This window comes from Phyllopteryx taeniolatus, chromosome 14, assembly GCF_024500385.1.
Source record: "Phyllopteryx taeniolatus isolate TA_2022b chromosome 14, UOR_Ptae_1.2, whole genome shotgun sequence".
Lineage (NCBI taxonomy): Eukaryota > Metazoa > Chordata > Actinopteri > Syngnathiformes > Syngnathidae > Phyllopteryx > Phyllopteryx taeniolatus.
In genome coordinates, this window is record NC_084515.1 from 14009741 (window position 1) to 14036092 (window position 26352).

The 26352-nt window shown below is 42.2% G+C and overlaps 1 protein-coding gene across 7 annotated transcripts in view; it reads left to right on the top strand.

Annotated features, from left to right (window-relative positions):
• The window catches only part of pde1cb (phosphodiesterase 1C, calmodulin-dependent b), a 96501-nt gene that overhangs the window by 22864 nt on the left and 47285 nt on the right, over positions 1-26352 (top strand). For 2 of the 7 annotated variants that reach the window (XR_009791818.1, XM_061797846.1), the window contains exons 2-4: positions 1439-1489; positions 2608-2773; positions 20810-20836. Coding sequence is in view for 6 of the 7 variants with exons in the window: in XM_061797846.1 (XP_061653830.1) it covers positions 1439-1489; positions 2608-2773; positions 20810-20836 (244 nt within the window). In the remaining variant the exon portion in view is untranslated. Of the gene's footprint in view, positions 1-1438; positions 1490-2607; positions 2774-13901; positions 14083-15484; positions 16155-20809; positions 20837-22258; positions 22379-26352 lie in introns of those variants that run through there. The other 5 variants (XM_061797848.1, XM_061797851.1, XM_061797847.1 and 2 more) reach the window with 5 other exon arrangements.

Below are 26352 nucleotides of genomic sequence, written 5' to 3' on the forward strand. Positions count from 1 at the left end.
TACCCTCTGTCGCTATTAGGACACAATTTAAAGTTTCCTAAGCCGCAATTGCATATGGTAGGACTCAAATCCAAGACTTCAGTTTTAAAACTAATGGTAGTTGAGAGTGGGGTACAACTCCATACAGGGGACTTTGGAGGGGTGCTTTCCAAACCTATACTTTGCTTTTTTCCACATCAGTAATGGGTTTACAAACTTGTACAAGTCCAGCAATTTAACCATGATAACCGTTTGATCTATAGACTAGTGAGTCAAATGATGCTACGAAATACAATCTGAAGCAAACGTTTAAAGACCCTGTAAAGTGATGTTTCTAAATATATTTCATATTTTTGAAGATAAACTGCAAACACTGAGAACAATTTAGTACTGAATTGTTGAGATATAGCATTAAACTCTTTTTCACCATTTGAGTTGTCTGGATTTTGTGGGCGTGGTTAAACCAAGCCAGACTTTCTGACATGAGTCTGCCCCCCACTTAATAAGGGCTGAGCGAAGTCATTCCAGACGACCTGGCTGCCGGTCCACTTGCTAGCTTACTAGCCTGCTAGACCGCTGTTATGTGGACCAACACACGACACAAAACCGAGGGAGGCGGTAACTTTTTGGATGACGCAGACACTGGTCCGCAAGCTACTGGGCTAACTATTTAGTCCGCCAGAACACTGTCCGGTGTCGAAATTGTCCAATAGGTTCCCGTCTCACTCGGTTTTGTGACGTTTGTGGGTCCGCATAACAGAGACACAGAAGGAAAGGTTTACTGTATTTTAAACACAGGCACACCTTATTCACACACATGGCTCACACTATAGGCATTTGAGCACTGTATTGCGCACATAACTTATTTAAGGCGAACCGTACACATGCATTGATATCCTTATATACTGTACACATTTCCCCTACATTGTCTCACAAAACGAAATGCGGGATTTGACTTTTTTGTTCTTTTTCTTTTTTTGTTTTTGCTGCTCTCACTCTGATTTTCATCCTAGGAAGATGACACAACATAAAACACAGCTCACTGCCCCTTGCTAAGAATATGCAATACCCCTTTTCCAAAGACACTGAAATTGCCTGGGAATATGTTGTAATAAACCTGAGAGTTCAGGTGTACTTTGTCTTTGTACAAAGCTGGCTCACTTTCCAGCAATCCACATCACCATGGTAACTTAAGTCTCTGGTCAGAGCTGCTCCAGAGTGGGTTAAGATTTGGGAAAAAAGACATACAAGGACATTAAAGTGCAGCCATTTAGTTTTCCCCAATGATCTGTCACTGTAAGATCCTTTAAACCGAAGTACATGGCTATATAATTATATCACATTTGCAATGACGTTGCACATCTTTGTCAAGTTCCTGATGCGTTTCATTCATTTTCCCCCTGCTCCTACCAGGGTGTAATCACTTGGCTTTAACCATTTTTATTTTTATTCCTTCCAGTGGCGAACGAAGATGGCGGAAGCACAAGTCGACCGCAGGCCAATTTTGCACGTAAGTGTATGAACTGTATAATCATTCATTTGAGTACAGCTCTTCACTCTCTGTGAGGTGACCACATCACTATACTTTATCATGTGCAATCAATATACCATATCTATTACAGTATGTGCAACCATACACTGTCCATATTTATTACTTTAGCAATACCTGCAAACATTACGGTATGCCTATATGTAGGATTTTCATCTTCCCAAACTTCTTTACATCCTCTCTATTGTGTTGTGCATTTTAGTATAATGATTAGATATCTTTTGTGAATGTATTTACAGTGTTTATAATGTTTATCATTAGCTTTGATTCGCTAGTTGAAATCTCATGTTAGTGGTGAGACATTTGGACACCATTTTGCGTCAAGTTACCAAAGGTGTTTCCTTGCCAGATTTGAAAATGTTTAATACACTGTAAAATATTAGAGATACATGAAGACATTTGCTCTAGTGACATGGAGAGAAAGGCAGAACAATTACCTGCTCTTCCATTAGATGGCAGAAGGTACAGTAAACCTGTGTATCCACCTGCTGCCATTCATATAAGAGAATACGTCGAGACTTCCAGCGACTATATCAGCTTTATGCTCAATCAAACCGGCCAGCATTTCACACTGAGTAAGTCCATTTGTGAGTAAAGTGAGACGAGATTATTATAGTTTTTATTTAATTTTATTTATTTATTTATTTATTTGTTTGGTGGTGTGCCATGAGCTTTTTCTTCTGTAAAATGGGAGCCTTGTTTCAATAAAGGTTAGGAAGAATATGCTATAAAGGACTGTGATTTTCCATTTGAGAGTTATAGTATGCAATTAGTGTAAAACAAGATTTCTAACCCACATCTCATACTTAAAAATAAACATTTCTAATCCAAATGAGAATTTTTTTTTTTATATGTTTGATACATACTGTATTTTCCAGTGTCATTTAGTGTCACTAGCTGTGTTACATTACTTACCCACATGATGGCAGCATTGGAATGCTTCTTCAGGCCCTTCAAGTGAGACAGCTTCATTGCTATTTTTGTGTACTGGCGACCCACCATTATACAAACTAAGCTCCCTTTTTACAGCAACACACACATACAGTATAATGCCTCTTTTTTTTTTTTTGTATTTGCAGGCTCAAAGTCCCAGAGTGCTTTATGGAACGCCATCACGGCAGGGATGGGCATCCAAGGCAAAGAGCAGAAGCCCCCCCAGAATGACACCAGGAGTCCTGAGGAGATTCTGGCGGATGAGCTCCCCCTGAAGGATGAGGCGGATGCCACTGAGAAGACCGCCATCAGGTTTGATACTTGTTAGGCCGCTGAAACCTCAAAAACGTCCGCTCAGTGAACATCCAAACCCCACTTTTCCTGTGGCTTTTTTTACGATGCCGCCATAAAGTGACTAGTGAGGAAGTTTGTGATGATGGAAATCTTTTTTTTCCCACCGTGCCGCCCGATGACAACAGTGGAACCGCAAATATAGTACGACACCGGAAATGTCTGGCTGCACAGTACAATGGTAGCAATGGACTTAGTAATTAAAACAAAATTTAATCTTACCCACAGCTGTTATATAAATATAATTCAATACTATAATATACATAACATATTAGCCCATTTAATTTAGTTTTCTCTTTATTCTTGTATGTCTTAAAACCCTGCCTTTACAATTTAGTTATGTTGAGTAATTCACTTTACATAATTTCGTATGGGAAATCAACTTTTGAGGTTCCACTGTATATATTTTAACAGTGCAATGAGCCCTGTGTCAGTCATGTGACACTCGAGTGCATTCACTTTAGAGATAATAGAGACAGGAGTAGCATACTTATTGGGGTTTCATTTGCATAGGGTCAATCTACCATAGTTACTATGTGCATATAGTGTGTGCAAGTGTGTATGCTTGGCATTCTGGGCTGAATTTATTTATTTATTTGTATTTTTTACAGTGAATTTTTGAAATGATGCGCTACCATTTGAAATAGAGCTAGATAGTCTATCTGACATTTAATTCTTGCTGCTTACACACCCACACACACTCACATATGTGCACACGGAACTGTGCTAATTGCTATGTATGGTCGCTGACCTCCAGGGATGCGGCCGAGATTGATTCTACCTTGGCAACAAGCACTTCAAAAGACCATTAACATAATGCCTTGTCACTTTTGCAGTATTGAACTGCTTTTAACCGTCTGATTCCAATTATGCTTGATGGCTCTAGAGACAAAATTGCTGCCGGTGACGCGACGTGAGCGATTCCAGGCGCATGGTCAAAATGCATTATGATTGTATGCAAGATTTGAATTGGAGATGAGCTCATTTTGTTTCTTACCCTTTCAATATCTTTGTTTTTTGTCTGCAATTTCAACATGCAGTGCTGTTGTTGTCGCCAGTAATCTGTTTCTCTGTGACACAAACATTCATTTCACTGAGGAAAAAAAGCTCATTTGTTTCTGAGACTGAGACTTTGTCCTGTGCTATTTTAAGACACTAGCTTAGATTCATCAAGATATGTTAAGTACTCACCACATATTGACTGTTTGACTATTGATTTGCATAGCTGTCTTCGAACTTGATAGTCTTGATCAGTTATGGGGGAAAAAGGACAATTATTATGATTATTATGACATGGCACCTCTCCGCCAGCGTGCTGAGAGGGCCAACTTCAAAATATAAGCTTCATATATTACTACATTGGACATCAATGCCATTTTAGGCTTTTAATTTAAAGTTGGCACCAGAGCGCAGTGCAGGAGCTTAATGAAGTCTTAACCATGGATTCGCCCCCTGGTGGCTGGCTGACAACGTTGCGGGCACTGCTGCAAATGAGGCACTTTTCATATGCAGCAGTGCCCACATTTTAGAGGTAAAATCAGGCTCATTTTATCGTGGCAGCCAAAATCGCGATCACTATTACAATTCGATGAATTGTGGAGCCGCAAGGAGCATTTATTAAAAAAAAAAAAAACATTCACAATCCAAATCAATCCCCGGAGTTGTCAAAATCCCCCAATAATTAAGAATTAAAGGACTCACTACACCCGCAATTTTTTTGTCTCTCTGACATTAGCCTGTTTTGAGGGGCAGTCCACTCGAATAAAAATGAGCCACTGCTCACTCATCTGGCTCCCTTGACTGCAGGACAGGAGAGACTATGACAAATAGGGGTGGAGCTGGGGGTGGGTGGCCTTGAGGAAAAGGGTGTTTTTTGTTGTTGTTGTTTCATGCTCTTCAATACAAATCCATTTACCCCCTTTCAGTCATTGTCTGGGAAATCCCACTAAGGTCAGTAGTATTTTGCCAAGGCAAAAAGTGGTTAATCGAGGGTAAATCCATCGAGGAATTGAGGGGATCTACAAGTGACATGACAGCTGGCAAGATTAGAGTAGGAGGTGATAATATGAGCAAAATATATGTCCGTAATCTATAAAGTGATATCACTGCTGTGTTACCTGAGCTGCCAGTTATCCTCGAGGGAGATGAAAAGTAGATTTTATGGAAGGAAGGAGTGTTGGCATGAGCTGCAGCTGGCAGGAAAGGAGTATTGGCTATTGACTTTCTTGAATTAAACTAAGTTAAGGTGTCTAGGAGGTATATATCACACATTTTTAGAAGTGCGAATGTCGCAGCTGCTGAAAATGTTCAAAAGTCCCCCTCACCGCGCGTTTGAGTGCATCCATGAGTCACCGTAAACGATATGGAGCCATTGGTGTCTTAACACTCACTGACTCATCTGCCCAACTGGTGTCGTGCTCCTCTTGCCTTTTATGTTTTAAAGAGCCTGGCGGTGTTACTGGCCTTTTGCTGAGGGTGAAAACAGGAATGTTTGTGAATGGCGTTGGCGTACGTACCACTAGTGACCCACTGCTGTGCATGCGGCATCATTCCTCAGTTCGTACCGACTGGAGGTATTTACCATGTCATGATTTGATTAAATTAAATTTGAAACAATAACCTTGCCATGTTCTCATTTGGCAGGCTAGTCTGACCTCTTCTGGTTTTGATTTCAAATGACTGTTACGCTCTGTACTCAAACCCATAAAGGACCAGTAACACACAAAAACATGTAAATAAGCCTATCTAAGGTATTTATTAGTTAAAGGCAACATGCATTTTTTTTCACAATTTAAAACTGTTTCCCGGTGATGGATAGAGGTACTCTTTACAGCTGCTAAAATCTGCCTTTTTAGATTTGGTGGCGCTCCCTCAAAGCCACTGCTAACCCACCCATTCTTCTGTGGGTATGGCTTTCGTCACCACGATGACTGATTTTTAAAAAATTCCAGTTTTCTTTTTAAATTTTTTTAGTTTTTAGATGACACAAAAAGAGTTTCTGGTTGTTAGCAATTAAAGAGGAAATCTTTTCAAAAATGTTCTGCTAGAGCTGCTGCCACTGTGACCTGACCTTGGATAAGTGGAAATGGATGGATGGATGGATGGATAATCTCGTTTCAGCAGATGGAAACAACCACCCCAATTTAACGGAAGTTTCATTGTTCTATTACATTGACGCACTATAGAGATGATCAATTAATGAGTAATTTTTTATGGATTGCTAATTACATCTCTAAATTTTTTCGGGAAGCAGAAGGAATGTATGTTATCAAAAACGTTGTGGTTGTAGCCCTGTCTTAACTGATGTCATGTTATTGTTTTTAAGTCCACAGAGATTAAATCGACAAACGGTTTGTTTTTATGAAACACTTTTCTTAAAAAGAAAACATTTAAGATGATTTCTATTATGAAATGTATTTTTTTGTTGTATACATAATTTTATTTGAAAATCGTTTATTTATTGGAGAGTTTACTGTAGTTTTTTTTGGTTGCATTCTGGATCTCAATACATCTGTTTGCGCTTACACAAAATAAAATTACTTTTACGTTTTGGATTTTGCTGACTTTCTGTAGCTACCCAAAGTGAACCGAACCGTGACCTTAAAACCGAGGTATGTCACAAACCTTTCGGTTGGCCCTTACACCCTTAAGTTTTCCCATTCCAAGTTCACCATCTTGGGCAACCACTGTATACTCCTTTCACTTCCTCGTCAATCCTAGTTCAGGTCCATTTTAGCTTGCTTCGTATGCGACTTAATTAAAATGGTTAAAAGTTTGCGCTCTTTCTGTCTGTGTTCTAATTGGATTTCGACAACAGTTTCTTTAGCTGGCAAACATTAGATTGAGTCAATTTCAGATGATCAACAACATCCAACGCAAAACTCTGTGGCATAGCGGACTTAAAATTCACACGTCCGCACGTTTGATTCCAGAGGCCCGCGTGGCTCCTGCAGTCAGCGCTGTGATTGTTTTTTCGGCGGCTAATTGGACACCGCACACCGCAGTTGATTAAAGCGGTCGGATCTGTGGCAGCCCCCGGGTTTCGCTGGCCGACCCCTCCTTTGCCTACCGCTGCTTTCATCACAAGCCTCATGAACCGGCTAATGAGTCTTCACTGGTGTGCGAATGTGTGAGAGTGACCGAGAGTGCTTGGACATTGACCGACTGCGGCATCACCTCGCAGTGATGATGTTAAAACCACCTGCCTGAGGCTGGGTCATTTTGGCTTTGGCTTTTAATACATTTGCACTACATTAACGGGGCGTGTTGTGGTGCCAAGCTGCCCAAAATCCTGCACCCGCTATTGTTTTGTTTGTTTTACATAAATTTCATCAATGCTGTTAGAGAGAGGCTTTTAACCTTCGCTTAAATCAGTATGCATGTCCTTGTGTATGTAGCCTCTCAAGCTACACTAATTACATTTTGGTAACATTGAAAAGACACATCAGTCAAGCCTTTTAGATCACTTAGATTATTTTTAGACACCCCATAGTTGGTAAACACGGAATATACAGCACAGTGTTAATCGATAATAGTTCATATGACATTAACGTTTCTTTGGACTTTGCCTCACTTATTTTAACCCCTTTTACACTCCCTCTAAAAGCTTCTGTCAAGCTGCATATCCATTACACAGTTATAATTCATCAAATGTAAATCCATTGTGTGAAACATGAGTACATTTTGCAGCAAACTGGTAATCCAATAATCTTTTTTGTGAATGTCAAGATGAGGGGCTGCACAGTTGAGCCAATTATTGCATTGTCTTGTTTTTCCAAAGTTAGTTTTTGCTCCTGTAGAAGGCACTCAAGCATCCACCATCCCAGGGAGGTAGGTACTTCAGGTGAAAGGTGTAATTCTGCAGGGAGCTTTGTCACTTACATGTTTGAGTTACCGCCAGTGCCGCTTGCCAAACCCTTGACTCTTAAATGAACTCCGGCAAACAGAAAATGGCCATGCGTCACTGGCCGGGAGAGCCATAAGTGTTGACAACAGAGATATGAGCCAGAATGAGGAATAATGTTTGACTCTAAACTACTGAGGCACAAAACAATGACAGTATGGACATCAACCAATTTACAGGTCGCGCTCATTAAGACCAAAGCAACGGAGGGAGGCACATGTCATCCATTTATAATGCTAATGCTCTTCTTGGAAGATCTCACGCTTCGTCATCTTGGGGAAGGGCACAATCAAACTCCTCCGAGCAGCTTTATTCTTAAAAATGCAAGAGTGCTGAAGATTCTGAGAGCGTTTCTCCCATCCCTTTAGAAACATTTCAATTAATTTGATCAAGAAATAAAATACATAATAATATTGTAGGGATCTGGACCGCGACTTCCCCAAAGCTCACTTTATATGACCCTCTGGAAAGTTAGAAAAATCTCCCCCAACATCAGTTTCATCAGTCGAAACGGAACTTCTCGACTTCCCCAAAACTCACTTTATATGACCCTCTGGAAAGTTGGAAAAAAATCTTCCCCAACATCAGTTTCATCAGTCGAAACGAAACTTCTCAACTTCCCCAAAACTCACTTTATATGACCCTTTGGAAAGTTGGAAAAAAATCTTCCCCCAACATCAGTTTCATCAGTCGAAACGAAACTTCTCAACTTCCCCAAAACTCACTTTATATGACCCTCTGGAAAGTTGGAAAAAAATCTTCCCCAACATCAGTTTCATCAGTCGAAACGAAACTTCTCAACTTCCCCAAAACTCACTTTATATGACCCTTTGGAAAGTTGGAAAAAAATCTTCCCCCAACATCAGTTTCATCAGTCGAAACGAAACTTCGTGGGCGTGTCTGTCATAACAGGATGCACGAAAAAGTTTCAGCAACCCATTCCTGAAATTTAGCAGGAAGTTGGCCACTCATGCCAGAGTAGCATCTGCACCACTTGCACACTGACTGAGGAGTATCTGCAACATTTGCACAATCAACATTGTCCCAGATTATCTATAACTAGTCACTTTAAACTCCATACATTCCTTGAAGTTCAGTGACTGTTTTTATCAGTCTTTGTCTCAAAAGTGTTCTCTGTCAATTGACTGTCTATTGTCATACTAGAGTGGCTCCAACTACCGGAGACAAATTCCATGTGTGTTTTTGGACATACTTGGCAAATAAAGATGATTCTGATTCTGATTTTAGACAAATTCTCCAGCGTGTTCTTGACAAACTCAGACTAGAGAAAACGCCCAATTGAGCCCAAATCTGGAGCAAGTATCCAGGGCAGATGGGTGATGCTAAATTGCTGAGCTTATTTTGTCTACGCCATATAATGTGGGCAGAGCATAGGTTCAAGGTCTGACAATTGTTCCGGGAATTTGCCATGGGGAAAAAAGGGTTCTTGAGGGGCTGTTCAGCGTTGCTTGCGGCTTTGCTTTTCACAATCATTTAAAGGTGAGTCATTTGTTTTGTTTCTAAATAAATGAAATAATGTTTGAAGGAAAGTGCTGAAAATGCAAAGACAAAGAACAATTTATCACTGAATTGTTAAGCTACAGGTTAAAACACTTGTTTTACCATCTCAGTTGGCTGTTTTTTTTTTCTTGGGGTGGGGGCTAAAAACTAGCCCTGTGACTGACATTGGGCTGGGGCGTATACTTTCTGGTATAAGGCCCTACCCCACTATATAGCTAACAAGTGCGTCTATGGTTATTTGCCGGAATTGCAAGTTACATAGTAATAATAGCTTGGCCTATTTGTAGCACAACCAAATTGTGCCTGAAAAATGCATTTCCACTGAAGTGTTGTTATAAGTAGCTCGCTGGACCATCAGCGCCTAGCTCTGTGTTGTTGTGTGTGTGTGTGTGTGTGTGGATCCCCCACGTAAAAGACACAACCACAGCGGCACACGTTATTCGGCCAGTAGCTAACTACACACACAGAGCGCATATGAACCAACTTATTTGATTGACAGGTGAAGGGATGTCTCCAGTGCCTTCAGCGGACACACCCACACACTCCTGCAGCTTGAAGGCGAGCCTTATTTTTCATGTTTTCAGCACATTATTTTACAAACATGTTTTTTTGTAGGCTCTTTAAAAACACTATTCTCTGTGGTGTGTGTGAAATTTACAAGCCATTTCTTTGACTATTTAATCAGATTGGGGGCCAAGTGTCTACCCTTTATTCTTCATCTTGACCAAGACATTTTTGGAAAAGCTTCTCACAGACACTCCAAAATGTCTTCTTGATGTGTATTTTCAATGTTACCAAAAAGCTTCTTAGTGGAAGCTGTTGGCTACAGTTTTTATTTTTTCATTATCACTTCCAGACTGTGTCCATGTTCTTTGCGGTATGTTTTCACCTGTATTCTGTTGGAATTAAATAAAGGTGGATGCTAGAGCACCCCTGGACTCTTCCAGCTCATCCAATTCCAGAAGAGAATTGATATCTAGATGGGAAATTATGTTTTATGACTGATAATGATACCAAAGTGTGACTATAACTGGCACCCACAATTGCCATTTCGATGCATAGATATCCTTATCGACATGCTTGGAAATTTTAATGAGATCTGAATTTTTTATGTACCTCCAAATGGCCACCGCTGCTAATGTCGTGATTACAATGCGTGAGCTTTAAGACGCTCGAGTGCAGCGACCAGAATAGCTTTTCCTAATGCAATTGTCAGAATGATGTGCATATATGACGAGTGTCATTTTGAGCCTTTGTCAGAGTCATTCGTGCAATTCATTTTTGGACGACTTGATTGTTGAGGATTTTTTTGCTGTGTCTGTCATTTAATTCTGAAGGCAAAGCAAAAGAAATGAAATAAAATACTGCAAATCATGTAAATTCCTTCATGTGTTTACATGAATTGTTTCCTTGTTAGAGAAGTTGTGCACAAAGTACGAAAACATTGAATAGCTGGCCATGTGCAACAGTCTCGAGAAGGTCAATTAAGTTTACCTGTAAAGGTTGTAGTGCATTTTAGGTTCAGGCTGAAATTTCCCCTGAAAGCTGAATTTCCCTAACCTTTTGTAAGTAGTGTACAAGTATTTGTGTAAATCTTCTTAATAACATTCCATCATCCACTGTCAGTGTGGAATATGAAGTGCCGTAAACAGTTGGAATACGTTCTTCTGCGTGCACGCCTCACATCCACTTCAGAGTGCTGACCTTCAAGGCTTTCTTCGACATAGCCGTTGTCATATTTACACTTGCCGATGACACTTTGATCCAGTTCCCTGGTGTGCAAATTCGTGAACAGAAAACAGTGAAATTGCCAAGCCGGTGTTGCTGCCGCCTTCCCCTCGCGCTGACCTGCAGTCTTCCGCCTGCCACTGTGAGTCCCCCGAGAGGGCATCACAGTTCCACAAAAAGCGGTGATGAAGAGTGCATTTAGGCAAGCTCAAAGCAGAGACTGCGAAGGAGACACCGCCGCGCCTTTGAAGAGAACATCAGCAGGCTTTGTGGCGCCCGGGTGAACCTCTCACACCAGAGCCATCACCGCAGATGAAAGCCCCGGCTTTATCATGCATCAAGTAATTGAAAGACCACAGAGTCTGGCAGGGGGGGCCGCTAAGGAAGGCAGGGTTGAGTCATCCTTGCAAGTTTTGGAGAAAAGATCGAGCTTGATGTTCTTGTCGTCTTGATTGTTGCCAGCAAAATAATATATTATACTAGTCAATGGTTTATAGCAGGTTGTCACAAACCTTTTTGAAACTGAGAGCTGCTACTTGAGCCGTCACCTTATCGTGGTGGAGGGGTTTGTGTGTCACAATGATCCTAGGAGCTACGTTGTCCGGAGCTTTATGCCCCTGGTAAGGTCACCCATGACAAACGGGTCCTAGGTGAGGGACCAGACAAAGCACGGCTCAAAGACGCCTTATGATGACGACAAACGATGGACTTAGTTTTCCCTTGCCCGGATGCGGGTCACCGGGGCCCCCCTCTGGAGCCAGGCCTGGAGGTGGGACTCGAAGGTGAGTGCCTGGTGGCCAGGCCTGCACCCATGGGGCCCGGACTGGCACAACCCGAAAGGGTAACGTGGGTCCCCCTTCCAATGGGCTCACCACTTGTGGGAGGGGCCATAGAGGTCTGGTGCAGTGCGAGCTGGACGGTGGCCAAAGGCAAGGGACCTTGGTGATCCGATCCCCGGCTACAGAAGCTGGCTCTAGGGATGTGGAATGTCACCTCTCTGGCAGGGAAGGAGCCCGAGCTGGTGTGTGAGGTTGAGAAGGTCCGACTAGATGTAGTCGGACTCTCCTCCACACACAGCTTGGGCTCTGGTAGCAGTCCTCTCGAGAGGGGTTGGACTCTCTTCCACTCTGGAGTTGCCCAAGGTGAGAGGCGCCAAGCAGGTGTGGGTATACTTATTGCCCCCCGGCTCAGCGCCTGTACGTTGGGGTTCACCCCGGTGGACGAGAGGGTAGCCTCCCTCCGCTTTCGGGTGGGGGGACGGGTCCTGACTGTTGTTTGAGCCTATGCACCAAACAGCAGTTCAGAGTACCCACCCTTTTTGGAGTCCTTCGAGGGGGTGCTGGAGAGCGCTCCGACTGGGGACTCCATCGTTCTGCTGGGGGACTTCAATACTCATGTGGGCAATGACCGTAAGACCTGGAAGGGCGTGATTGGGAGGAATGGCCCCCCCGATCAGAACCCGAGCGGTGTTCTGTTATTGAACTTGCTCATCACGGATTGTCCATAACGAACACCATGTTCAACCATCAGGGTGTTCACACGTGCACTTGGCACCAGGACACCCTAGGTCGCAGTTCAACGATCGTCTTTGTGGTCGTGTCATCCGACTTGCGACCGCATGTCTTGGACACTCTGTTGAAGAGAGGGGTGGAGCTGTCAACGGTCCGCATATCCGGCAGTAAGTCGAACTCGTTCCCGGTGAGGGTTGGACTCCCACAAGGCTGCCCTTTGTCACCGATTCTGTTCATAACTTTTATGGACAGAATTTCAAGGCGCAGCCGAGGCGTAGAGATTGTCCGGTTTGGTGGCCTCAGTATTGCATCTCTACTTTTTGCAGATGTGGTTCTGTTGGCTTCATCAAGCCGTGATCTCCAACTCTCACTGGAGCGGTTCGCAGCAGAGTGTGAAGCGTCACCACCAAATCCAAATCAGGGGTCACCAACCTTTTTGAAACTGAGAGCTACTTCTTGGGTACTAAATAATCCAAAGGGCTACGTGTTTGGTACATACTTCTAAAATAACAAATTTTCTTCAGTAACCTTACTAATTTTATGTAAGTATAATCAGTGATATTCTTCTATGTCAGGGGTGTCCAAACTTTTTCCTCTGAGGGCTTTGAAATTATTAAAAAATGCTAATGCCGATCATTAAACAATTGTAGATTATTTTAAACTTCATTGCAGCTTTCTATTAAAGGTGATAAGGTGCAAACCTTTTTATTTTTTTTAAATTAAAAATGTATTTTTTTTTTTTTTTTTTTTCATGATCTTGGGGTTGCCCGCAGCTCTGTATCCCACTAGAATAGATCTGCCCCTGCCCTGAGCAGATCTCCATATTCAGAACCAAAACAAGAACAATCCGTAATAAGATGAGAATCTTCGCAGCAGTTTATTTACATAATTAATCAATGTGCTCTGTTCGCAAGTCAGACCTTGACACAGAGCATGATGCAACAGAAAAAGTGTGTCCCCTGATGTTCTTATTGGGTAACAACGTTTTGCGGTCCCTCATATAATAGACTATTTTTTATTGGCAAACAAAATGGCGCAAACGTCAAGAAAGAAGCGGATTGCTCTGGCCGCTGTAGCTATATTATAAAAGTACAAAGAGAGGAGAACTGCACCGATGCATTTAGGCAGCAGAGACTTGCCACGCTTTGCTTTTTTGTCATAGGTACGTATCACTTTATAAATGTTATTGTAAAACCCAATACTTTATATACTGTGTTGGTATGGCTTGGCAACAGGCGACTGGCTCTTATTTTGTACCCAGAAATGTCATTTTTGTTATGAAAGATCATGCGATTATAACATGGCATTTTTGATTGGCCGCGCCCATTACATCTGTGACATTGCCACACTGTTCACCTGTGATTCAAGTTTGGAATTGCAGCAAAACCAGTTTCTGACGGTTAGCCACTTTTGAAACTAGTTGCACTACGCAAGCTCGGTAACATTTGGCCGTGTCACTTTGTGTGTGGCGGGCTATTAGTCAATTCCTTCACTTGTTTTATTGTTATCACAATTTTGCCACACAAAAAAAGCCACGGGAAAAACAACACAGATTTATCCGTCTAGATGATGGCCGCGAATTGCGACGTCAGCGCTCACTTTCAAGTGTATGTACTGCTCTATTTTTGTATACTTGTTGTTTTAGCTGTGTTGTACTGAGGAACTTGGACATAGACATCTGACGCTAATTGGGGTGTCAAAGTAACTTAATTTTCCAGTTCTATCGTCGTCATTATGTCTGCTCTTTGCTATTGCTGGTACTCTTCCATTTTGGCCTCACAAAAAAAAAAAAAAGAAAAAAGAAAAACACCCTTTTGCAGTCGGGAAGATATGAATATAGTTAAATTGACAAACTGAAGAAAGTACCTAACAAACAATAATAAAACATGAGACCTATTTCACAGTGCCCTAAATCTCCCAAATTTGTTTTTGCAATCATTGTCAACAGTGAGAACAAGAGGGATTGATATGATTACGTGTCACAATGCCGCTTGTGTTGGGGCTGCCCATGTGGGATGCGGAGACGCTCTCATTGGATCAGCGTAATCTCTGTCAAATCAGCCTCAACGCCGCCGTCTGCATGCTTTTTAATCCTGCTTGGCTCTGTGTTTAATATGCGACGGTGCAAATATATTATTTGCATGTTCAGATGACGACAGGCTGTATCGCTGATGACATCATTTCAATGTTAATGTGCTGTCATGCTGGCAACTGTATAGGGCACTGCTGCTACATCTGCGTTTATCCTGGGGCGTGGGATGTTTTTCTTTGTTTTGTTTTTTTTCTCCTCCTCTCCCCCTCATCTGCTGAGAAAGTGGTGGTGGCCAACCATACAAGTCAACTTAATTTTGATTTTATTTATTTTTTTTAAATACAATTCTCTATTAAGTTACACCCGTTTCACCAATCAACATATTGGGTGGACATGTCTGTCATAACAGGACACATGAAAAAGTCTCAAGGACCCACATCGAAATTGAACAGGAAGTCAGCTGTTTTGGTTTGAGGCACTGCGATTTTGCGTGAATTAAAATTTTTACATGTACTATGTTGAGACAGGAGGAGTTGATAACGGCGATAATGCTAGCTAAGGGTGTTAAAATAATTTCTAAGCTGTGGACCTATAGGTATGAGGATGAAAAGATGGAAAAGCTGATGAAAGTTAGGACATTCATTACGTTCTATTTGTTAATTGATTAAAAAAAAAAAAAGGAAAGTTGATTTGTGATACAAGTGATTTGAGCTACATGCATGGTCACGAACAAATATAACTTGTAAGTCAAGGTAACATTGTACATTTTGTGAAACTTATGTTTAGTGTGCTTTGAGATTTTTCAAATGCAAAATATGTATCTAGGCTCAATGTAAGTTGGGAAACACTGCGACCTTGGACGTGTAGTTAGATATATTTCAAATAATTTTTGGGGACACCTTATAGTGTATATACAGTATAGTACAGCATGAACTTCCTTTGACTGAGTTGTCGTTGTCCTGTGAACATTTTCATAGTAATCCTGCACGTTCCATACCATGATCCACTCTTCTATCATCCCCCCTTCCTCCTCGCCGACTGCCATGGTTTCCCGTGGATGAAACGGAACATGGTTTCTCTTTATCAGCCGTGACTCCTCCCTCCCTCTTTGACTGCCGCTGTTCCTCCCTTCCCTCCCTTGTGTGTGTGAAGAGCTCAGCAGTAGTGTGCGTTAATCCAGGAATGCGCTGCCCTGCCGTCTGCTTCCCGTCATTGCTGGGTGAGCATGGCACTGCTCCAGGACCCCCGTGCTCACACAGGAAACGTGTGAGCCTTCCGGACAGTTTGCGAAGGGCGCAACTACCTCAGCTTTTGAGACTCTCTCGCAGAATTTAACAAGAAGGGACAGAAGATATACAAAAAAAGAGGGGATGAAAGCATGCCGGTCAGCACATCGCAGATGTGGGTGCCAGTTTGAATGAAGAAAGAGGCAACCTCTGATCACACTTTGACATCTCGCTGCCTCTTGCACGTGAGGGATTAGTTTTTCTTCTTCTCTGCTGAGTTCCCGTTGGCACGAGTGTCATCACTCGTGTACGTGTGTGACATGGAATCGCCCACCAAAGAGATCGAGGAGTTTGAAAGCACGGCCCTCAAGTATCTCCAGCCGGAACAAATTGAGAAGATTTGGCTCAGGCTCAGAGGACTGTGAGTATAGCCACTTTTATTCTTGTCAACAAGTGTTTGAGTGTGTTATTGTGTGTCAGTGACGTATGAATGATGCTAGACTGAACTTGCGACTCATAACAAACAATTGGGATGAATAATGGAGTGTGTTTGGAGTGACGCAGCAAAGTTAGGTTGGGGAGAGTGTGGTGACTTTAGGGAAAAGCTAGGGAAGAGTAAGGAAGTTGTCTTCATCACCGGTTTGTGACTCCATAACTCCCAAACTTAATTACTTAAAATTGCAGATGCTTGTAAAGGTGTTAGAGATAGACATATCTGATAGTCTCTTAAACCCTGGATCAAGCTGACACCCCATTGTTCCCTTTCATGCACTCCCCGTTCCGCCTCTAAAACCTGGAAATTTGTGGCACACCTTTTGTCTCATGCATCCTGTGTCAGTTGCTTTCACAAATGTCCTGCGATATGAGGAAACAAATGGCTTTGACAGGCAGTATTAAAGTGGTATTTTTTTCAGAAGTAAATAATTTTTATAGCTTCTGTTAGAAATAGTTTCCACTCATTTGGCATATTAACAGGAATTTATTAGCCTATAATCGTTATGCAACGCCCAGCCAATAAGGACATTGCTTTTGAGGCTTCCCGCAAGCATAATTAGATGCGTGACAGCATCAGTTTATAGTGTGACGTGTAAAATATTTGTAAAAGAGCTAAAGTTCATATGGTGATTCCAACATGAATGTCCATACACCACCTTCGTTATGACTGAGACTCTTTCTGAATGTGGTGGAATAAGGGGTTGACTGCCCCCCCATTCTGTGTTGGTGCAGTCTGTACACAACTTGTTGAACAGTGACAACTGCTATCAAAACAGAGGGGCAGAAGAAGTGAGTGTTGGGTGTTTGACTTGACGTCCCGGTCTTTGCTTTACTGCTCTTCCCTTACAGACAACCGGCATCCTAATTTTGAAAGCCATGAAATCCGCGGATTTAACCCCCCCCCCTTTTTTTCCCATGTCAGTACCTTTCACACAGAACAACACTGGCATAAGGCAGCTTTGAGAGGCAGTGTGAAAAGGGCTAATGAAGGTTCAAAATTCGTGCTGAGCCGAATAAGGATCGTCAGCCGCTCTACTGTTGTTCAATTGGAACGCAGGAAATGTGACTTCGCCCTTGTCCTTTTCTATTTCCGTGCCTTTTTCTCTTTTAGTAACACATAAAAAGAGAAGAGCTTCGAGCGTTGACATTTTTACAAGATATTTTAAAACCAATGCATGAGTGCCAACCAATCAACACCTTCACTGACCTCTCTTGGCTCTCCGGAACACAGCGTCACGCTGTACGCCCGAGATGGAGTGGCAATTACCTTTTATGCACTTTTAGCTCTTGTCATTGCGACCCAGCAACAAGGGGTGTTATGCTTTGTATTGCTATTATATACTATGCCATCAGTAAGGTTGTTCATCATACTTTATTTCCCTTCTGTGGATTAGTCCTTATTTCCCGCTCACTTCCACTCCCATTCGGAGACCTCCATCATCCCCTGCCATGTTGAGTTTCCTCGCCCTACTTCCATTTTGTCACCGTCCTAAATTTGCCATCACAACACTCTGTCCCGTCTGAATATTTGACATTTGACAGTCAGCCCCGATGACGATCCGTGGGGGTCTTCCGGGTGGTCCCGAGGCATGTCAGAAGTCACATTAGCCAGTCTCTGCAATGAGGGTGTTCCAGATGTTGACAGGGATCAGAAAGGCGGCGGTTGACCCTATGCACGTTTGTATAGCGGTGCTGTTGTCGAAACTACGTAAACTGAATCCAGAAAAAGACCAACATGATGCACTGTACAGTCTGATGACTTGCTATTTTTGGGTCTTAATAAAATTCCCAATTTTGGAGTTTGAGGCGAACAAAGTTAAAATTCCAATGGTTTAGAAATCAAAGTAGTCTGAAAGAAGACATTTTATGAATTTCCCCCAGTTTAAAACAAAGTGTCTAAATAACATGCTTGCATGCAGCAGACACGTTGTGAAACACAAATTAACTTTGGCGAACATTCAAGTATTTGCCAGAAGTGAGCGGAAGCTAAGGTAACACTAATCTATGCTTCCAACAGGAACTTTACTAAGAGTTTGCCTTTGACAGCATAGTGTTTGCAACGTTGTTAATTATTGGTGCCTCGTCGTCCAGTCATAGGCGGAGAAACTGTGTTGTGGGGCCGGTATTATGTAAATTAGCCGCACTATTGCATCACAAGCTGGCATAAGTCAGAACAGCTCACTCAACGACACATTTTCAGAAAGATTTAATTAGTTGCGTAATTTCACACTTGATGGGGTGGGCAGACACTACGGCGATTGTTTGGATACGGTCTTCCCACATATTAGTTTTTCCCCCCAACTATCCATCCATCCATCACCGCGTATCCTCACTAATATTGTGTTATTTGAAGTGCTTTTTTTCACATTATGGGTAGGTATCCCCCACGACAAAAAGGGGGCTTACTGTACAAGCAATTTAAAATAAAATTTTCTGTATGTGTCCTTTAAGACCAAGATCAATCTATGGATGTTTTGGCGTGTTCTTATGGTGGTGCGGTGACATTTACTGTATGCGCTGTCAGCTGCTATACAACTGCGTGATTGGCGCGCCTGTCACGGCACAGAGTAACCCACGGGGCACACCAATCACCCGTAGATGGACGGCGAGAGCGTTGTCTTTGGACACTTCTTGTCCTTGCTCCGTGGTCAATTATGCAGCATCAAGTCATGTGACATCCCCTGATCGAGGCTTAAACAAAATGTTGTCCTTTACTAGCCCAGCATCTCCTCCGCCTCTTGACAAATTGCCCCTTTATGTTTTTGCATGGTTTCCAATGGATTTCCATAAATAAATTACACGTCCGCTACGGACCGACATCGCCGTTGCCCCCTCCCTCCTGATTAATAGGAATGAGTTAATTATTTAATCACTTATCAAGATTTCATCACGGAAGGTTCCCTTAAGGGATAGGCGACTTTGGCTCAAGGTGGAAGACCACCTGATGACAACATTAAATAATAATTTGCAAGCGTTACCCAAAACATACTCATCAATTACTGTAACATGTAATGTGTAAGTCCAGTCATTGATGGGATTTCCAGTCCCCATGATGCACTTCAATGGGAGTGTTAAATGATGGGATGAAAGCAATTTCTACTTCTTCCTATTCATCCAATTTGTCTCTCCCTTTGAGTATTATTTAACCTCTGTCACAACTCAAACAAGCTTTGCCTCCATTAACCACACAGGTACTTTTATGAGCTATTGTTTTAATAACTGGACACAGGCCAGATGATTGACGTTTTTTTTCTTTTTTTCTATGGAGTTCCTTAGTTCGAGGATGGAGATCTATACCTCGAAGGATTGAGAAACAAATCAAACTAAGTGCTGTCAATTTTGGCCGAGTGGAATTTCGATCCACACCCGCATGTTTTCGGACTGAAGTGGGACCCCCTTGCTGATAACAAGTGCCTTAAAGTGTGTGTATAGTATTGGCTTTTAGAGGCATGCTGTCGGCTCCTGGTGGAGGCGTGGGTGTTTGTTTCAGGCCAAATGTTATCGTAAGTGATAGTAGGTGTGTGTGTGGGCTCCCGTTGTATTAAAGTAGGTAGAATGTCAGAGGGTGGAGTGGATGTGTGCATGCGTTTGTGAGTGAATGCTCATGTTTTATTCATGTCGTTCTCCTAAATCATCTACCCAAGTAATTGCACTGTTGTTAGGTTTACTGTCTGCACTTGATGGCTTATGCTAGTTTTGTTATACAGGAAGTCCTCGATTTACGAACGAGTTCCGTTCCTACGCTGGCGACATAACACGATTTTCCGCGTAAGTCGGATGTCGCCGTTAGTTGAAATTTACGGCGAAATACTTCTGTTACGGGTATTGTCCCACGTGATTGTGACAGTGCGCTCACTGTGTGTGGGCGTGTGCGTCGATTTGCGAGTGAGACGGGACTGCGAAGGAGGAAGGAGTGCGCGCCGGTGCGAGTGTGTACAGTGACAAGTGGAGTGACGGCGACCGGGGAAGAGTTGCGATTAGCGGAGGACCCGTTGACGTCGAATGTGCAGAGGAGCTAATAAAGCCATTAAAGCAGCAAATCGCTGCTTCGTGCCTTTATTGTTGCCGCCATCCAGCTCAGCTGTGCAACGAGAGAAAGGAGTTAACCCCTGCGTCTCCCGACCACGGTCAGGTGACCGTAGCAGGAAAGGTTAACACTTCGTATAAAGAAACTAAAATACATTAAAATAAAAAAATAAGATGCTGTACTTACCATTACTGCTGAGAGTGTGACAAAAGGAGGGCGAAAAAGGCAAAGATACTCCCGGCGCACAAGCACTATGCTCTAGCTAAGCAGAAACACTATGGTGCTGGGACAAAATGGCGGACGAGGCACGGACGTCAAAAAGTTGAAACGTCGTAGATCGAGTGCGTCGTAACTCGAGGACTTCCTGTATAAATAAATTCATCTTAATGTCACATAGACCTGCTTTTGTATTCTTAGCATTGAGCCTCTTTTGAGGTCTGTATTTGCAGGAATTCTGTGGTTATTGCATTGTCTTATAGATATTTTTTTCATTTGCCTTAAGAAGTGGCTCTTTTCAGTCAATCTAAATGTAACTTGTTGTGTCTCTCTGGCAGGCGGAAGTACAAGAAGACGTCCCAGAGGTAAGACTTGACGATGGGACATTGGAATGCCGTCGCCGCGTTCCAAATGATTTTCCCTCCATCACTTTGTTACCAAGGAATATTGTGGGACACAGAAGAAAATAGTCCTAACATTATGAGGAAAAAGACATGAGACACAATGCTATGGGAATAAAGTCACTATTTTATTGAAATTAACTTGTAGTGTTGTTATGAGTGGGGAAAAAACAAAAACAAAACTATAATCCATCCATATTCTAACTCTTATATGGGGCGAGTCCCGGAGGCAGCAGCTTAAGCAGGGAAGCCCAGATCTACCTCTCCAGCAACTTCCAGGGGAATCCCGAGGCGTTCCCAGGTCAGCTGAGAGATGGTTTCTTCAGCGTGTCCTGGGTCGGCCCCTGGGCTTCCTCCTGATGGCACATGCCAGGAATACCTCGCCAGGGAGGCGTTCAGGCATCCAAAACAGATACCCGAGCCACCTCATCTGGCTCCTCTCCATGCGGAAAAGCAGCTGCCGTACTCAGAGCGCCTCCTGGATGACAGAGCTTCTTAGCCTATCTCTAAGGGAGCGCTCAAAGACTCATTTTGGCTGCTTGTATCTGTAATGTAACTGATACAACAACTTTAAACACTGAGACTGAGAACAGTTAAAGGAGATCTTATAATTTATAAACTCTCTTTTAATCCAACAGGTATAGATCATTTTCACAGGGTAGGTTTTCCAATTCATGACATGTTGGCTACTAATTCGGACATAAAACAAACATTTGCTCTGTAAAAGAGAACATATTTGACCTGGTTTTGCAAAATTCATTCTAAACAATGAAACACACTTTTTAGAAACAGCCTTTCTCCACCACTCGCTCCCCGCTTTTCCGTTACTCCATCGGCCAAATTACTGCAAAGAACGAGGGCGCTTTCGTGGCTTCACCTGGCGCCGGGCCCTGGTCAAAAAACCAGTTCTTTATCAATATATGTATAACATTATTGCACAATATTCAGGAAGTATTAATCTCACACACGGTGGAGGATTGTTGTATAAATGAATAGTGAATGGTATAAAGAAGTGCCCTAATGTATTAAAATAAGTCATGTTGTTACGAGAAAAGGTTTATGTTAGAAGGTTACATTATGTCACTATTAAAGTTTTAATTATAGGTACAGTGGAATGCAATCTTGTGAGGGGAAAATAAGTTTTGCTCATCCTTGTTCTATGAATACAAAAATTACAGTTTGATTAAAAGTGGCCATGACGTGTTAACCTGTATACTGTGTGGCATTTGTTTGCTCTCACCTTTCTTGCTCTGGTCGCTGCTAAATGGCTGCTCTTTCCACTTTTTTTTTTTTTTAAAGTGTATACCGTGTTACCAGAGTCAAATACACCTGTGGTCGCACTTTCTGCATTTAGAATCACTTTGTCTTCTCTCCTTGTCCATTCAGTTCCCCACATGATGGATGGCTCCTTGTTGGGCAGACATTAAGAGGCTGTATTTATTTGTGAGCCGCAGACAACCTCGCCCAAGCCTGACAAATAACTCTCATGCCACGTTATCAACGCCAGTATGAAACTTTCATTTGTTTGCCCCCTGTTGGAGATGCCCAAGGGAAATGAGGCCGTCTATTAATTTGACTTGAATGCATTGAGTTACACGCACAATTGTGAAGGCTTTAATTAATGCCACAGAATGAGTGGGTAATGGATATTTAAGTATCATTTATAAAGGCTGTGTCTTTATTGATCTCAAGCATGCCATCAGTGGCCATTATTCTTTTCAGAACTCGCCAGCGTTTATTTGCTCACGACAAATTGCATAGATGGCGGACTTTTAAATTATCTACAACCCCAATTCCAATGAAGTTGGACGTTGTGTTAAACATAAATAAAAACAGAATACAATGATTTGCAAATCATGTTCAACCTATATTTAATTGAATACACTACAAAGACAACATATGTAATGTTCAAACTAATAAACATGATTGCTTTAGCAAATAATCATGAACTTAGAATTTTATGGCTGCGACACGTTCCAAAAAAGCTGGGACAGGGTCATGTTTACCACTGTGATACATCACCTTTTCTTTTAACAGCAGTAACAACACTTTGTTTTAATAAATGAAGGGTTGTCAACCTTTTGATATACAAACGTAGAGCAGACCATGTCAGGAACAATATACATGAGGTCCTCGGTTTGTGACCGTCCCAACATTTCAAGGTTACAAACGGCACGCAATGATCTAATTTGTGCAGCAGCATAAGAATACCTCGTCATGCAGCACAGGAAGGCACTTTCAGTTACCGCTCTACGGTAATCATGCCTCACCCTTAAAAAATAGAATTGCTTATGTTGATTGTTTAAACTGTCAATATAACACTAACGATGATCCCCCAAAAATTAATACATTCAAGCTCATCTTACATCATCACCTTTAAGAATAAATGGCAAACTGATTTGATTTAGAAAATAAGAAAAATGCACTGGGTATTACAATTGTGTAAACTGAATTTAAACCCCAAAGCGGAGCCACACAAGTTTGAGCAAACAAACACTTCTTTTAATGGAGCACTTAAAACATGAGCAAGATAATACAACAAACCAAAAAAAACGTCAAACGTCGACGTGGAACAACAATTGCAAAAGCAAAATAAACTATGGTAGATGGGGGAAGCACGACAGGAGCCAGACGTCAAATAATTAATACCAGGAAAAATGCTAAATGAAAATAAAAATAACGGACGTGCAGCAATAAAGAGTAACAAAAGACCTTAGCAGTGTGGGAAAACACACTATAGATAGATGGTACAAATACAGCGCAAGAGGAAATCCTAACTACACAAGATAGGACGGTGACAAGCAGAACAACCAAAGAAACAGATTCTAAGCCACACAGATTTAGACGCGAGGAGACAAAACAACAAGACCACGAATAAATTTTTATGCGACTACTCAAATAATCGACTGGATAATCGGTAGAATAATCGTTTCTAAAAGGCAGCAAGTCTTTTGTAAGTAACGTACTTTGTCATTGGATAGTGAGTGTTGGTGTGTCCGAAATTGTTCACTCACTCACTCACTCACTCACTCACTCACTCACTCACTCACTACTCCCCATCTGGGGTTGGATTATACAGTGAGCGCATTCATGACAGCTTTCGGATACTACACGGAGCTCTGTTAATGACATCACAGCTGTCACACACAAAGTATGTTGTTTCGGGCGGTTATAAAAAAACATTTTCAAAAATTGCACGTTATAAAACAAGATTTTGTGAACAATGCATCCTGTTTTTTTTCTTCTTTGTTGAAAAGTTACTTTGATATAAATTCACTCCCTTCTGCAACACATCTAGTCCCGGCATTCTTCTACTTCTCTGACATGACGCATTATGGTATATCATGACTCTGTGAGTGACCATTGGTTGGTAAGTACCTTGTGCTATGCTTTGTGGGAAATTTTGAGTGCGCTATATATTTGGATACCACAGTGCACTATATAGTGGTTTCGGACACAGCCTGCATGTTTGTAGTATGAAGCGCAAGCTGGAACAATGCGCATTTCCAGCCACAGCATCTCACAAATTAACCAAAAATCCAAAAGCATTACTCCACCTCAATTCATCACAACTTCTACAGCTGTGACTCCTGTGCCCTATATACTGATGGAAATGCAGTCTTTGCTTTGTCATTGTCTCAAATGCTGACGTTTTGAGTTTACAGACATGTTACAGCAAACAGAATAATAACTCACAGTACTATACCGTCTGTAGGGACTGTAAGTGTTTAGAAATATGTCCAAAAAATGGGGGGATTACAATACTGTACTTACTCCCCTCGCTTGTGGGAAAGGAAAGCCACAGTGTTGTTTTGTGAATGTCAGGAGACCAGTAAAACACAAACTCAATGAGCTCACTCACGCATGAGCTACTGTAGGCCACAGTTCACGCCCAGACACTCACACGCAGGCTTGCTTACTGATGTCATACAGCACCCCACCAGGCCCTGCCTTTTAAAGGCACTTACTGTATCTAACACACAGGAAGTACAACAGTATTTTTTTTCGACATTTTATGACCACATTTTGTCTGTTCAAATATGTTTACAATGAGTTTAAAGCGTTTAGGACTAATAAAACTATATATTAAAAAAATATATGGTCTATCGCAGAGTTTCCCCCAGTGAGGGTGCATCTGTAATATAGTAATAAACACTCCTGGCCACTGTACGTGGTAGTTACCATTCTATACTGTGTATAGCATAAATATCTGTATAATATTACGTTGCTGTTGTGCTCCTGTTACAAATGGAATCTGTTGCCGGCTGCCTTCTGTAGAGTCCGTTAGCACAAAGTGCATTAAGCAAGTAAACAGGACATTGTAAGCGGTCCATAAAGCTGGCTCCGAACAAATGAAGGTTTGCGTGACGCCACTACGATGCCGTTTTCAACGCGAGCCGTGGGATTACCTCGCGCAGTGAAGAGTAATTGAGTGACATGCTACTGGTTGGCACAGTCTGTGGTCTCACGCTCTCTCTCTGTGGTGGGAGGGGCAGGTGGGTGAGTTGCTGTGTGGAGGAGCGGCGTGATTGACAGCTCCACATGTGTCCGTGTAATTAAGGCCGGGCTAATTGGCAGAGAGGAACACTGCGACATTGTCATTACTGACGCACCAGGGACAGCCTCACATGCAGATGGAGAAAGAGCACTCCTTGCAGTGACTGAAAGAAAGAGATGATGTTTGTGTGGGGGTCTATGTGGGTTGGGCGTTGGTGGAACAGAAACTGGTTACCGGTTGCTATTTTGTAGCGCGTTTGATCACACGGTCACTATTATTTTCTTATCATATTATTATTTAACAGTTTTCAAAGCACAGAATAATTTGTGCAATGTAGCCCATGTTGTTGAGTGCAGTGCTTGATGGAGTGGGAATTGTATTATTTACTATAAAGTGAACCCCTGCATATTCGCGGTTCGGCATTCACAAACTCGCCTACTTGCACATTTTTATTTTGGAACTTACCCTCGGTTATTTGCTGAAAATCTCACCTGTTCACTGTCTTGATGCCATCTGGTGGCATCTTTGTGCCAAGTCACAGTTGAAGTTCATTGAGGAGCTTCATTTAGACAAAAGTCGTCTTTTGCTGCCATCTCGTGCCATGTCGTCCCTTGTTGGCGGAAACCTTGCATCTCCAAAGTGAGCTCCGATTGGAATAAGTTGGATATCCTGGTGAAAATGTACTGTATGTATTTTAGGAGGCTCTGAACACAACACTTCAAAACTCACTCAATTGTACCCCTGGGTAAAATTCCAGGCCTCAGACTTTAAACTCCTAGTAGCGAATTTACCCAAAATCAGCTATCCTGGGTTGTTTGGCGATGCTAAATTGTAAACCATTTTGACTGCCTTATCTACAGTAATGTGCACAGAGCATGGCGTCAGTTTGATCATATTGAGGATGGACCATGAAAAAGGAGGCGCGAGGGCCAGCTCACTTATTCTGTTATATAAATTTTTCTATTCCTTTAATTGCTTTTCA